This window comes from Lagopus leucura, unplaced genomic scaffold, assembly GCF_019238085.1.
Source record: "Lagopus leucura isolate 7727_CA_CO unplaced genomic scaffold, USGS_WTPT01 Super-Scaffold_100002, whole genome shotgun sequence".
NCBI lineage: Eukaryota > Metazoa > Chordata > Aves > Galliformes > Phasianidae > Lagopus > Lagopus leucura.
This window is the reverse complement of record NW_024962263.1, coordinates 75,482,015-75,497,738: the sequence shown is the minus strand read 5'-3', so window position 1 is coordinate 75,497,738 and position 15,724 is coordinate 75,482,015. Positions and strand designations below refer to the sequence as shown.

Below are 15,724 nucleotides of genomic sequence, written 5' to 3'. Positions count from 1 at the left end.
AATGTATCCATTATTTATAAGCTATGTCTCTGAAAATCTCAGGCTCTCTCCAGACTTCATCAGCACAACAGACTTTGCTGGACACTACTCCTTTTCAAACAAAGTAAGAAAACTATTCTAACTCCCTTACATTTAAATTCTTGTTCCTTTTAGCATCAATCTTCTTTACTTAGCAAGTTAACCTCTGGAATATATGCTCAGTCTCTTTCATTTTTTGCTTGTCAACTGGATCAAAATTGAAGTTATTTTTGCAGCACTAAACTGCTTGTATATAAGAAAAGACAAACAGAAAAAGAAGAAAAACCATGAAAACCTGGGGTCTTCTTTCCCAGACTTTGCATAGACTAATGATATTTAGAATTGCTTTGAGCAAAAAGGAACTCAGTACCTTATGAGATAGAATTAGGGCATCAATGCAGAGCAGAACAATCCCTTCTCTCAGCCATCTAACAATGCTGGGCCTAAGGTCTGCCCTTTACACTGCCAGGCACACTGCTGCTTCATATTTAACTTGCCATCAACCAGAACCCCCAGAAGACTTTAAGTGGGGCTGTTTTTCAAACTCTTGTCCCATGGTAACTCTGCCTAGACTGTGGAATACCTTTAGTCATGTGATTTGTGCTAGCTATAAAGGGATAGTTAGTATTGAGCCATCTAAAAATATGAATAATTAGGATATATTTTATTTTTCTTCAGGTTTATAATATACTGCTTTTGTAAACCTTCTCAAGATACTATGTTCTATTGTATTTCTGATTATAAAATGCCAGTCTTAGTTACGTGCTTATGCAAGGAAACACCTTTACACAGTTAGTGTGGAATTTAGTAGTGATGTAAGATTTATTTTTCCATAAAGTTTCATCACACATTTTAAACATGAAAACATAAGTCTTTAGTATTAATTACTGTGAAGATGCTGAAAATGATGATAGTTCCAAAATCCACTTGCAAAATGCATTTTATTATAATTTGCATTATCACAATACATCAGATATTCAAAATATTAAATCCAAATTCACTTGATTCTTATCAAAATTTCTTCAGTAGCTCTTTGATTTAGTATTTTGGGCTTATTCCTTAATTAGAAAATAAAGAAGGATATTTCAGAATTTTGAGCAGAAACACGAGGTAACTCACTGCAGATGTATAATTTCACTTCACCAGGCTTACATGAGGAATAAGGTGAATAATAAAACACCATTTAATTTAAATTCATAGTGATGATAATTTAGCAAATGAGAATAGAAAATGTGCATTCTGAAAAGCTGTATGATGTAATCAGTTATCCTCTGTCTTTTTTTTTATATATATATAGCATACTACTGTGGCAGACAAACCAGTAAAAAAACAGTAAGCTGAACTTAGGTAATGTAAGATACTGGTGTCAGAATAAGCCCTGATATATTTTCTGTTTTCAGCTCTAACTGGGCATTGAAACAATCGTGATATTTTACAGCAAGAAGAATTATCTCAATAATATACATTTACATATCAAGTTTTTTAACTTTCCTCAATTGAAAAAAAAAAAAAAATTGTTGCCTCAGAAAACAAAGATAAAAACTAACCAAGCAAATAAACAAACCAAACAATTTTTTTCCTTCTTTTATTTCCAGTTCTGTACTGTGCCAAATTTGTATCACCAAATGTCCGCGCCATGTGGAAAAATTCAAAATCTTTTCAAGCCTGCCCATCACTTCATTAATAGTCACAGCTACACACCAAGGAAGATGTTTTTTAGAATTATTTCCTACCATGACTTTCAGAAATGCATATTTGCCTTTTAGCTTCCATTGTCAAGTAGTTGTGGTATTCACATTCTTGTTACTGGGAAGAGTAAAACATATCACATATGTGGAGACAAAATTTTTACTGTTAGCTTAACTAAAATCTTAATCTGCTAGGAAAAAAATAAAAATCAGCTATTACTAGAATTTTTACAGTAATACATTCCTAGTCAAAATTGTGCCAAAATTGAGTCAAAATATGAAAAAGTCTCATTAATAATATACCACATCAATGATATTTGAGAAAAACTTTTCCTTGATATTATACTCCTTTCAATATCTCTCTGGGTTCTAAATTGAAATGCACCAATCTTTCTCCAGTAGAAGCAGAGGTGACAACAGGTCACCTGTATCTCAAGTTCTTAACCAGGAAGTGTATAATGCTTATAGTGGGATTTTCTTTCTCAGTCATGTGGTTGACATTTTTGGTAATCACAATCTTTCTTGCATGTTTCTAGCTTTGGTTAATATAAGTGACTGCTCTTTCATAGAATAATGGAAAATCCTGAGCTGGAAGAGACCAACAAAGATCATCAAGTGCAACTCTTGGATCCAGTGTCTTACAGAATGCTTAGATTTGTCAGATCTTTATTATGCAGAAGTCAGAAGTTAGGCCTGACTAACTTCTAGCTCATGTGATTTCCAGGAAAATGTTAAAAAAAAAAAAAGTAAACCAGCTCTTGACAAGGAAAACAAAAGAGGTCTGAAGACTGCATAGCTGCAGCCTCTTAATATCAAGAAGAAAAGTAATACTTAATGGGTTACATTAGTATTGTTAAAAGTGTTATATATGTAAAAGGGTGCAAAAATCGACTAATAACTATTTTTAAAAAATGCATATTCTTTTCATGTCACCGCTTGATTTTAGCTTGGGAGCAACAGTAAAATTCTCTTGTGATGAAGATTATGTGTTACAAGGCTCAAAAAGCATCACCTGTCAGAGGATAGCTGAAGTTTTTGCTGCATGGAGTGATCATAGACCTGTGTGTAAAGGTAAAGAGGAATTTTGATCCTTTTAGTAATTTGTTCATTTCAGGTTTATCAACTGCCTGATAGCCAAACCTATTAAATGATATTTTGTAAGTACTTGAAGAGTATAATCATGGAATTGTAGGAGTTGGAAGGGATCTCTAGAGATCAGTTAGCCCAACCCCCCTGATAAAGCAGGTTCCCTACAATTTGCTGCACAGGCATGCGTCCAGGAGGGGTTTGCATATGTCCAGAGTTTAAAGTGAAACTAGAAAGAAAAATAAAGTAATAATTTTGTTGGAAGCTAGCAGTTCTGACAAACTTCTGTTTCTATGTGAAACTGATGAATACTTGTTGATTAGATATCTAAAACCGTTATTTATAATTAGAACTCGTAATTGAAAACAAATGAACTTCTTTAAGCTCACTGACTTCATAGAACTTGTTAATTCCACCTTAAAATGCAGAAGACCAATATTCAGAAAGATACTAGAAATTGATGCAAAGCCATATGGAGAAAAAACAGACAGATGTTATAGATATTATAGTTTGTCAAATATAAAATGTGATAGAGTGTCATTAGTAGCTGCTTTAACTAACTTCAGTGTGCTGTAATTTTGTTCTTTTGATTAACAAGAGGTTTTAATTACACTCTTAGATATACTAAAAATGAAATATAAGGTTTTTCTAGTTTAATAATTATGTGTTCTTTAGGTTTTATGCACAGAACATACAGTAAACATTTTGAGATATTTTTGCATAAGTAGGGTAAATATCAAGTGTGTACAAAATTATATGTGCATCTGCTTGTTGAATTTGCATATTTGTTTACAAGCCATTTGGGCAAACAAATCAGACTATTGTGTACAAATGTTATTTTATGCAAGAAATTGTCTTGAGAACTGATTCAGCTTTGCAGATAACAAGGGCACAAGTGGTATTAAATATTTCACCTGTTATTGTTTTAAATGTCATTTAAAGTGCTACTTGAACTGTTGTTTTTTATTTGAATATTACAGCAATGTTTTTCAGTTGCATGTATAAAAGTTATTATGCACACACACACACAAAACTGAACACCACAGTTATGATTTATTTTAAAAAAATATGAATATTAGTTATTATATTACTATACTGTTCTAAACAGGAAGTTTCCGGTTCTATTAGATGCATTTGACTTGACAACATAAATCCTCATAATTTGTTCTCTCAGAGCATATGAGTAACAGAGTGTAACTGCCTGCCAAAAATGAAAGATTAACTCTCTTTAGGAGTTATCATATTATACCAGCTGGAACTGACATAGGAACATATTAATGAAAGTGAAAGCTGGAATAAATTATTTCTGCAGAAGAAATGCAAGGGTTTGAGAATGAAAACTGGTAGAACACTTCTAAAACAAAAGGTCATCAATGTTTTTTAATTTAAAGAGTAATTTCCAGGAAAATGCTGCTCTAGAAGTCTATTTAAATGTAAACATTTTGACTTCTCAAAGAGACTATGAGGAAACTATAAAATTATGCTTGATATTGTGGCTAGATTTTGTTACAAACAGATTAGATTGTGGTACTGTCACAATGATTCTTTCCCTTCCTGTCCTTTTATTTTATTTTTTTATTTTTTATTTTATTATTTTTCTTAGCCCTCATCTCAGCAGATAGGAAACATGTCAGAAAATGAAGGTGTTTGTCTCAGTGTGATTTGCAGACAACATACTTAGAAAATAATTTAAAATGTAGAGTCAGAGGAAAATATGGCTTTGTGTTGTAGAACCTGATGAATTAAGATAAGCAGCAGATGAGAAATAACTCACTGCTTTTATTTATCTATCTATCTATCTATCTATCTATTTATTTATTTATTAAGAATCAAAATTCTTTCACTTTCTGAGACACTTGTTTTTCAGCCAGAATTTTTTCAAGATCCACAAAACATTCAAGGAGCACTGGGGTGTTTTTAATGTGTTGCAATATAATTTGCCACTTGCTCCAAATCATCAGCTAACCAAGACATGAACTAATAATTATTGATCTTAGATTATTTGCATTTAAGGTTTATCTAAATTCTACAGTGGAATACGGTATACTGGATGAGAAAAAGAATGAAAAATATCATGCGATGAAATACAGCCTTTCTTACTCCACTGTTCAGGCCACTTCCACTATGGATAGGATTGTTTTTCGAAATAAAAGTTTATTCTCTCACATCAGAATTTTATACTGTTGAATCATACTTTTGCAGAAACATAAATTGTAATGTTTTCTTCCTGGACAATATTTTCATTCCACAATTCTTCCTAAAAAGGTCAGTGTAGGCTAATAGTTTATACATAATAACAGTATATGAACTGTTATGTATTTAGCTTGCGAAGATAGCACTGTTTTTGATTTTATTTAGGAAAGAACTCAAATAGAACTATATTTACCATTTACCTGCTGTACTTCACGTGATACATTTTAGCATATACTTTATCCTTCTGGTGTGAAAGAACACTGAACACTCAGTGTTCTTTACAAAAACAAAAAAAACCCAATCTTCTCATTTCAATTTCTTGTGTTTCTGATAGAATATGTTTATGTCTAAATTCAGAGCTAAAAAATGATCTTATCCTATTCAAGAACATTTGTGTTCTATATCCTATCACTTCCAAAATAATAATAATAATAATAATGATGATTAAAAAAAAAAAAAAAAAAAAAAAAAAAATCAGAGAGTAGTTTGTTTACTGTGATATTAGAGACTCAGTAACATTAAATGAAATGTGTATTTCAATTTTTGGAAAGATGAAAACAACTACACATTTCTGGACTGTTATGTTAAAGTATTATTAAACGTTTACTGAAGTAGAATTAGGCAAAGGATTTAAACTAGTGGCCATTTCCTATTCGTATTTTTGACAGCAGATAATTATAAACTGTACAGTTGATGTCATATATGAGCTTTAAGGTGTCTTGCATGTCTTATTTGGTCTATCTAACACAAATAGGATTTTTCCTATTAACCATGGAAGAATCAAAATTTTATGCATAGGCATGCAATATTTGTACATTTAATTGATATTTAAACTTGATCAATATTTTAACTTTTTTATTTGTACTAGCTTAAAATTTGCTATCTTTACAGCAGATGCCTGATTCGATTGTATAATGGGAAAGAATAACAAGAACATCAAAATACCTTTTCGTACAGTTTGCTGCTTCTAAACATGTCAGTGTGATTGCATGACAGAAAATCCCAGTCTTCTCAATGACTGTTTTGTATGACAAATTTATTTTCACGTGATTTTTGCCAGTTATTCTTCTATTATTCTTAGAGTTTTTTACCAATGATTAATAAAAATGAAATATCTGTCTATCAGAAAAATATTTTAAACTTCAAGAAAGTTGTTTTTTTTTCCCCTGGCTTTACGTTGTGTTTGGCTGCCATTTATAGCTTTTGTAAGGTAAGGGAATTGGAATTTTACTGAATGAAAATACTGTAGATATGAATTGCAAGGATACTTACAATATACTGTTATCGCAGGGCAGTGGGTAAAAAAATAATCTTGCATACTTCCTGTGAAATATTAAAAAATGTTCAAATTATGTGAGAATCTTGGAACAAACATTTACTCTGCATACAATTGCAGTTGGAGTCTGATATTTCAAAGAAGAAAATGTGTGCTGTTAGTTATATCCTATCAGCATAAATGCATCCTAATCCCCCCAAAATATCTGTAGTTTTTATAACATGACTGCTTACATTGACTTCTCTGTAAATTCATTGCGGAGAGAAAGTTTAAAGACTTTGGGATTGAGACCCTACCTATTTATCATGGAATTCCGCATTCCGTTACAGGGTAATGCCATTCTTATAAAGCCAACTTGCTTAAGCAGAGACAATTATCTAGTTTATGAAACTATTTGCTACTTGATAAATCTCTTCCTCTCATTTATGTTTCAGGAAATGAAACAGATAGATCTATTCACAGTTGGTCGATTAGCCTTTTCATTTTCATGCCTGCTGCTCCTGTTTTTTGCTTGCTTGTTTCTCAGTTTCAGTGAAGCATTTATGAAAGCTGCCTTTCATAAGCCTTCTGGCAAGTCAGCAACAAGCTCTGCAACAAGTACAGTATTTTAGAAAAGCTCATCCAGTATATAGAATGAAATAATTCCTTTCAAATAATTCTTTGTACTAGAGAAAACTAAAGGAGAGAAAAAACTTACCATTTCAATTGGGATCACCTCATTAACAGGTATGCTACAAAATAATTTGAATTAATAATAAAGCAAGAAACAAACAGCATTATGCATTTGAATTGGGCTCTGAAAATTTTGAAACAATTTTTTTCCTTCATATTCCATTTTGGTCAGTGATTGACTAACAGCATTTTTGTAATAAAACTAAATTTACGAACTCATTAAGCAGCATTTGTAATTTGATAAACAAATGTTATAAATATTGCTTTGATTAACATGGATATGCCATCAGAACGTACATCATGAATGTTACCTCTTCCTTTCATAAACACACTAGTAATGGCAGTGGCAATGGTAGTGGCAGTGTTGGTGGTAGTATCTTCTGAGTTCAAGGTTTGTGAGGCCATGAGGGTGTCTGAGAGGTGTTTTGGGCCTCTCAGAATGTGTGTGTGTAGGCATCAGCTGGCAGGCAACTTCTTTCACAGGCAGCCAAGTCAGAGTTGTGTGGTGCCTGAAACCCTGATGGCTTCCTCTGGTAACAGAATCGTAGAATCAGAAAGATTGGAAGGGATCTCTGGAGATCATCTAGTCCAAACCCATGATAAAGCCTACGCTATTATAGGCGTAGCTGCATTAGTAGTATTAGCTGCATAGGATTATGTCCAGGTGGGTTTTAAATATGTCCGGAGGATACTCCACAAATTCTCTATGCAGCTTGTTTCAGTGATCTGTCATCTTTAAAGTAAAAGTTTTTGCTTGTGTTCATATGGAACTTCTTGTGTTCCAGTTTGCTCCCTTTGGCCTTTGTTCTGTCATGGGGCTATACCGAAAAGAGCCTCACCACGTCCACTTGACTTCTACCCATTACGTATCTATAACTCTCAGTAAGATTCCTCCCTCAGTCTTCCCCATGTTAAAGAGTCCCAGGTCTCTTAACCTTTCCTCATGAGAGAAATGCTTCAGGTCCCTATTCATCTTCATAACCCTCCACTGGACACTCTCTAGAAGTTACCTGTCTTCTTTCAACTGGGAAGCCCAGGACAGAACACAACACTCAAGATATGGCCTCACCAGGACAGAGCAGAGGGAGAGGAGAATCTCTGTCCACTTGTTGGCCACATCCTTTATAATGTACCCCAGGATACCATTGCCTTTTTGTCCACAAGGCCACACTGCTGGCACATGGTCAACCTGCTGTCCACCAAGACACTCAGGTCCTTCTCCACAGAGCTCCTTTCTAGAAGGACAGCTCCTAATCTAACCTGTACTAATGCAGATGTTGGACACTGAAGTCTTCCTTTATGCAGACTCTCTTACTTTCAGGGTCTGAGGTTCCTGAAGGCCAGACTTAGCAGTATAGACTGAAGCAAAGAAGGTGTTCAGTAACTCTGTCTTCTCAGTGTCTTCTGTTACTGGCGTACCCATATTATTCAGAAGCAGGCCAACATTTTACCTAGTCTTTCTTTTGCTATTAACATACTTAAAGAAGCCTTTTCCAAAATTTATTCCATGTGGGCATTAGTCTTCCTCACCTGATCCCTCTATGCCCTGACAACTCTCCTATTTTCCTCTTACATGGCCAGGTAACATACTAAACACTACTTTGTAATATGGCAGCAAGTAGGCATAGACGTTGTAATCACCCACCAGGAAGCTGTGCCCTCTGCTCCTGATCCTTCAGCACCCTTTAAAACTAATGCAGCCACTTGGACAGAGCTCTGGGCACTCCATGTGGCCACCCAGTTTTCAGGTTCCATGTGTTCCAGGTACTTCTCTCTGAGATGGAGGGTAAGAGCACACACACCTGTGTGAGGTTTGCCCAGGTAGATTAGTAGCTCGGCCTTGTGGTAAAGCTTCAGGAAGAGGTACAGAGAGGCATCTGGGAGTCCAAGATGACAGATCAAAGGAGCCATACTCTGTCCTCTCTGGTATGTACATGACAATCTATTGTGGCTGCTACTGAGGTTGGTCCAGTATCTGATCTGTATCAGAATAAAGGCCGCAACTTGAAAGACATCAAGAATAAGAGCCTTGCAGAGGGATCTAGGAAGTTTAGAGCACTGGACAATGATCAGCAGCAATAAATTAAATGAGTAAGCGCTAAGTTCTACACCTAGGATGGAGTAATGCTGGACACAGGTACAGACTAGGAGATGATTATCAGGAGAACTCAAAGTTATTTGGGGATGCTGTTTGGTAGCAGGCTCAGAATGAGACAACAATGTGCTCTGGCAGCCAAGAGCAAAACTGCGCTCTGGGATGCATTAAACACAGTGTAGCCAGTCTATTAAAAGAGGTGATTCTCCTATATTTAGCATCAGTGTTGGCTCACTTCAAACTTTCTTTCAGTTTTGGTCTCCACAATATAAAAAGGATATTACATACTTGAGTTCTTCCTGATTAGGTCAACAACGCTGGTAAAAGAACTGGAAAATATCTCATGTGAGAAGAGCCTGAGGACACTTGCTTTGTCTAGTTTGGAGAAAAGGAGGCTGAGAGGCAACTTCTCTCTGGAAGAATAGGAAGTGGAGTGGGAGATACCCATCTCTTCTCCCTGCTAACCAGTCATAAGATACAAAAACGGCATCAAGTTGTGCCAAGAAAGATTCTGACTAGATACGTGGAAAAATTTCTTTACTGTGAACCTAGCTTCCAGGCCCTTGTTCTGTTCAAGAGGAATTTGAATAATGACCTAAACAATTTCCTTTAACTTCTCTTTAGCCCTGAAGTGGTCAGGCAATTGGACTTGACCTTTCTGTGTTCCTTACAACAGAAATGTTCTAATTTCTAATTATAACTTCTGTAACACTTTTGCTTATCTTTAGTATGTGTTTGAAAAATCCACCTTTCCCTCAGTTCTACCTGAAATGCATGAATGTATGTGGACCTCTTAAAAGTGATAGGAAGAATATGACTATACATATACATACACATATATATGCAGATAATGCATTACAGACAAATAGGACCGAAAGTAGTCAACTAGTCAGCATCTACTTTCATATTCCAACTATGTTTAAACCTAGAATATTCTTATCTAGTGTTTTTAGGTAGTTCTTGAGCATTCAAGTCCTTCATTAGCCTTGCAAGTGCAAGAGTTTTTGTTAATTCAGATGCGAACCCTTGTGCTGTACTTAAACAACTCTCTGTTAGTTCATTTATCTTTTCAGTGATTTATTGCATACTTCAAGAATACCTTCTCTTTAAATAACCAACAGCAGTTCAATCAGTCCTTTGTTGTAGATTATATTTATAGACCTTTAGCCTTTTTCATCATTTTTGCAATGGGCCCATGTCCTTCTTAATGTCCATGTCCAATTTCTAAAAATAATCTCTGTCTTAGAATAGATTTTCCCAATGCTCTGTAGAGAGGAGGAATCATTTTCTCATTTTCACACATTTTTCTGCCTATCAGACCATGCATATTGTCTAGTTAATTGTCTTCTCATGAAAGTGAGTTATTTTTACTAGTATTATTAAGTTTCTGTGTCACTGCTTCTGTGTAACCTGTGAAGAGTTGCCTAGTATCTTGTTACTTATACTGCATTTATGAATTGGTTATATCTGCTTCTGTGTTTTATCTAACACTTGTTCTATTGAACTGTGTCCTATTTTAATGTCAGTTTTTTTCAGCATCTCATTTGTAATTAGAACTGTTTTTGTTAATATACACTCAGTCCCTCCCAGCTCTGTGCTAAATGGAGAGTTAGTGTGTATTAATAAGTAATAATAAGAGTAATAAATAAATACTTTTTTTCTTCCATCCATGGTGTTATTGACAGTACTGGATGAAACCTGGCCCAGAACAAAACTCAGTGAAAACTCAATCAGTTATTCTTAATTTTTGACAGTAAAACATTGTTCATAGACTCAGAGAAGTCTAGCGCTGAAAGGATCTCAGGAACTATTTACTGTCCATAGTTAACACCAGGAACTATCATGAATGGGTTTCTCTGTAAGGGAAAACAATTTGGGAGCCAAGTGTGTGACATAGCTATACAATACCTATGTGAGAAAAGCAGAGCATTTCTGTTAACAGCAGTAAAAAAAAAAAAAAAAAAAAAAAAAGAACAACAAACAACCAAAAAAAAAAAAAAAAACAGGTTGTTGAAGGAGACCATAGAGAGAGAAATCTGAAGAATTCAAGCCAGCAACTCAAGTTAAGATTAGGGTTCAGATCATCAAGCTATGTGGTCAGACACCAGACACCAGCATACCTGCAACAGTAAGGCTTTACCATTTCCATCCAAGATTCATCAAGTGCCAAGACACTGTTGGTTGTGCTGATTATTTGCTATATGTTAGCAATAGCTACAAAAAAAAAAAGCATACTGACTTTTAAACAAAGCTATTTTTCATATTATTTCTCTTAACATTCCCTATTTTTTTTCTTTAAATTTTTCTCCACTTGCACATTAAAATCATAGATACAGTTCACATGTAATAACTGTAAGTACAGAGTTCTGCATTTTCTTTCAGCGACAAAACAGTGATCAAATAAGATAAACTGAAGTACAAAAGTATAAATAAGTTGCATTTTTCCTAGACAAAAAGTGAAGAATGAAGTCTGCTCTTAGATCTTCAGTGATAAAAGCCTATACTTTTCTGATTAGTCATGATTTTGAGTTTGATAATTGAAACTGCAGTGCATGGTATGTAGAGAAAATCTCATTAACGCAGAACTAATGTAACGGAAATGCCATCAGGAAATTGAACATACTATTGTTTGTATTGGCAGTAAAATTAAACTCTTCAGACATGAGAAGATAGTTTTATTTAAAATCCACTCATCAAAAAATCACAATTTTCAAGAGCTTAAATATGGATGTGATTGTGTTGCCCCCAGATATTGCTGTTATGTACTGCATATTTCTGAAGTTAAGAAAATCTGCTATATCATAACGCTGAAGAATTTCAAGTAAAGGCTTGCATTCAAGTAGCTTTAAAAGCATGTAGTGTCTTAAGTAATAGAACACAATATGAAAAATACTCCCATTCTTAAATTGAGTGATAAGTAATTGTAAATAGGTGTAATTGCTACTTACAGAGACAATTCAGGAAAAATTCTTAAAACCTCCATGTTTTGAATTTACTTTAAAGCAATGGCAGCCAAAGCCTCAGTGCTGTTATTTTGTGTATATTGAGAATCATTAGCTTAAACAAGACTGGAGAAAAGTATTTGAAAAAAAATCTGTATTCACTGCTTCCTGCATGTTGACATACTTATGCCATATCTCAGTAATTTTAGCCACACAGAGAAATGAAACTTGTAAAGGATGTACTAAGTTCAAAAATTAAAACATTCTCATATTGTAGCATCAGTTGAAGAATATGTTTTAAAATGGAATATCTAAAATACAATTTGAATGGTTTTGTAATACTTCCATGAAGAGACATATATCAAAGTAATAGTCCATCAGTGAGTGAGAATACATCTGTACATATACATGTAAAACTTCAAAAAGACATTCATTTAAGTTTAGTAATGTTTGCAGCCAGACTGGAACACAATTTTTCACTAAACAATATGGACAGTGCTGATTACCTAGGAGGTCTGGTTTATACCCTCAACTTACATTTACATAGATTGGAAATAAGAAAGATAGGAATTAGGTTGTTAAAAATATTTGCAAATGCCCATAAGATCTCAATAGGATCATGTAAGACCTACATATTAGCAGAACTAAATTGTTAATGTTATTATGAGGGCTGCTTTAAAAGTAATGCCTCCCATTCTATTGTGTTGTCCCATGACGTCAGAGGTGAATACTGATGGTATTGCAGCAGAGATTAATATCCAGAAAATGTTGATCAATAGTAGTGGCTGCCATTTTTGCTGCATGGAAGCATGCTGCATGCATTTTTGCTTCAAGGACATATTCTTACTTCATATACACTTCCACATCAGATGCTGCTTTGTCAGACTGCTCCTCTGCTGCTATTTGTCAGGCAGCAACAAAATATAATAGAATATTGGTAGGAAAGTTCAACCTCTACTGCCGTATCAGCAACACTGGCCTCTGATGTTGTGAGCCAATACAATAAAATAGGAGGCATTACTTTCAGTGTAGTCCTTATAGTATCCATAAATAATTTCTGAATAGCAGCAGTTGTCATATTTAAAGAGATATATTTTTGTAAGTAATGAAACAAAAGCTAGTTAACTGCACAAAACTGAACTTTTTATTAAAAAAAATAAAAAAGGAAAATAAAAACAAAAAATCAGAATTATTATTTGCTGTTTTCGTTTCACTTTTTGAATCTCAGAAAATTGATACATTTTGGACCTGCTTGCTGGTAAAATGTCAGTGTATTATGCAGCATGCTAAAATGCATTTTTAGGCTTTTATTATACAAATTGATCCTCTACATCTATGTATACATATGTTTCATAGATTTTTTTAATTCTCTATAGAAGAAGTGTAATGTAAAATATTATCAATTCCATGAAAAATATTCCATTACTAATTTTACTATTTTATCTTTTTCCAATGCTTAACCATTTTTTTTATTTTCTCCTGTTTTAGTCTCTTCTCAGCAAATGGCCTTAATAATACCTCTTTGAATATCCAAACAAATTCTATCTTTGACTTTATCTTTTAATTTAATACTTTTTATTGGAAGTCTATGAAAATAAACTTTTTGTTTGATTTATTGATCTCATCTTTATTTTTCATGCACTCAGAATACAGTGGTTACATATAGGTTGTATATAGGTTTTATAGCCTGGATAGTCTTAATCAGCTTTCTCATACTCCTTTGTTTGTTATCAGGATAATACGTAGCTAATTATGCTTTCACAGTTTTAGAGGTGATGATAGATTTTTTTTAGTAGAGTTCTCTAACCAACTTGTACAGCAGATACAATCTCTGTTTATTTAAATATTAGTTTTACCATGTTCAATATTTTGGTCTCCACAAGGGTAAATATTTTCTTCAGTATTTTCTGAGCTGATTTTTATTTATTATTTTATTATCATTATTTATTGCTTTCCCAGAACATTATTTTCCTTTACAATTTCCATTACATATGCATACACTTGCATACGTATCATTCTTTATCATGGTTTCTCAGTGTGGACTTGCATTAATTCTGTGTTCTTCACATCTCTGTCACATTTATGGTAGAATAAGTTTCAGTCTTTGAAATCTTTTGTAATTATAAGGGAAACAGATAAACAGACATCTCAAGAAATTAAACATTTTAACTAATGTGAGGCAAGGTTACTTATTTTACAAAGGAAATCTCTTTTATAACACCAGTTACTTTTTAATTTAAAAAATTATACTTGTTTTAAATTTATATGCCAGAATTTTATCTGCTATGGATATATAAAACACCATTAACTAAAATGATTATCTATTTATTTTAAAGAAATTAAAAATAAATATGCATTAAACTTCAGCTGTTCAAAAAATCATATATGTAAGTTAGCAAAAAACTCTAATTCCACAAAGAATATTTCCTACCTTTGATCACACTCATTTTCTGATGCCCTACACATTCTTTTGCAAGTTTTATAACTGCATCTTTGCATGTAACATCTTTAATTAGTTAAATTAATTGCCATAGTGTCCATGTTGTTTCCTTTTTCCTTACTAATATGAAATATAAAATTCAGTGGCTACTCTAAAGTTATTAGCAACACTCATAATAAGTTCTGAAGAGCAGATTGACATCTTGAAATTGCAAAAATTCACATATTTCTATCTCCCAACAAGAGCTGCCTCCATGGTTAGAGGACAGTGAGGTCCTATGAGTAATTTTTTATCTTTTACAAGTGAAATGAAATATTTTTTCTGTGATTACAATACATCTGAATCCAGATGTAGTACTGCAAGAAAACTGTTTTTCAAACAAATGTACTGATTTATAAATGTATTTTACTGATCTGCTGCTATTGTCATTGAGTCAGTAAAGTAACTGCTCTTAGATTTAAAGGAGTAAGTTCAGTAGACACTTATGCCCATAAGCTGTTAGTATGTATTTAATAATGTTTTTTTTTAAAGATGTTAGACATTCATGTCTCTATGCTTATGCATTTCCAAATTCTATATAAAATATTCAGAAGCACAGTCAGAACTAATCTTCAAACACAAATATTATCTTTCATAGGAATGAAATGTAATTCATGCTTTTAAATCAGTTCCAAAAGAAAAATAAAGCAAATTCTAGATAAGCCATAGTGACCCAGATCCAGGAGTTAAACCTGCCAATAATTCAGCTGTCAAACTGCATATTAACGTGTGATCTTTGTTTGAAAATATAAGTTAATACATTTTTCAGGTCATGTTAACTTCAATTTTTTCATCCACATACTCTTTTTTTTTTTTTTTTTTTTTTCCAGAGGTTTATAACATGACAATCTTTGGAAACAGTTAATCCCTTTTTTTCATCTCACTTGGTTGAAAATGCAGAGCATAGAGTTAAATTCAACTGAAATCTTTCAAATCTTTATTTGATTAGTGGATGGTTAGTAGACCTGCCTATGTTTATTTAACAATTTTGCAGCTTTCAGTTTCTATGTAAACTTTGCTCATGTTAAATAGATTATACTCATATGAAGAACTTCACAAGCCTTCTCAGTCAGTACTTGCAAAATTCAGCTTTTTTTTCAGCTACTTTACTTACTCACAGGGCAATAAGAATCATCACAGAATTATGAGAAAGAGTTCATAATTTGTTGAACTATCTTGTGAGCAACTTCTTCAGTTCAGAAAGATGGACAAAAAATACCTTAAATGTTATAGGAAATAGTTACAGATTTCAATAAATAAAACAGATAGTTTAAG

At 33.3% G+C, this 15,724-nt stretch overlaps 1 protein-coding gene across 3 annotated transcripts in view; it reads left to right on the top strand.

Moving 5' to 3' along the window:
• The window catches only part of CSMD3 (CUB and Sushi multiple domains 3), a 539,260-nt gene that overhangs the window by 251,603 nt on the left and 271,933 nt on the right, over positions 1-15,724 (top strand). For all 3 annotated transcript variants that reach the window (XM_042869066.1, XM_042869064.1, XM_042869063.1), the window contains one exon: positions 2,653-2,777. In XM_042869066.1, coding sequence (XP_042725000.1) covers positions 2,653-2,777 — 125 coding nt within the window. The remainder of the gene's footprint in view (positions 1-2,652; positions 2,778-15,724) is intronic.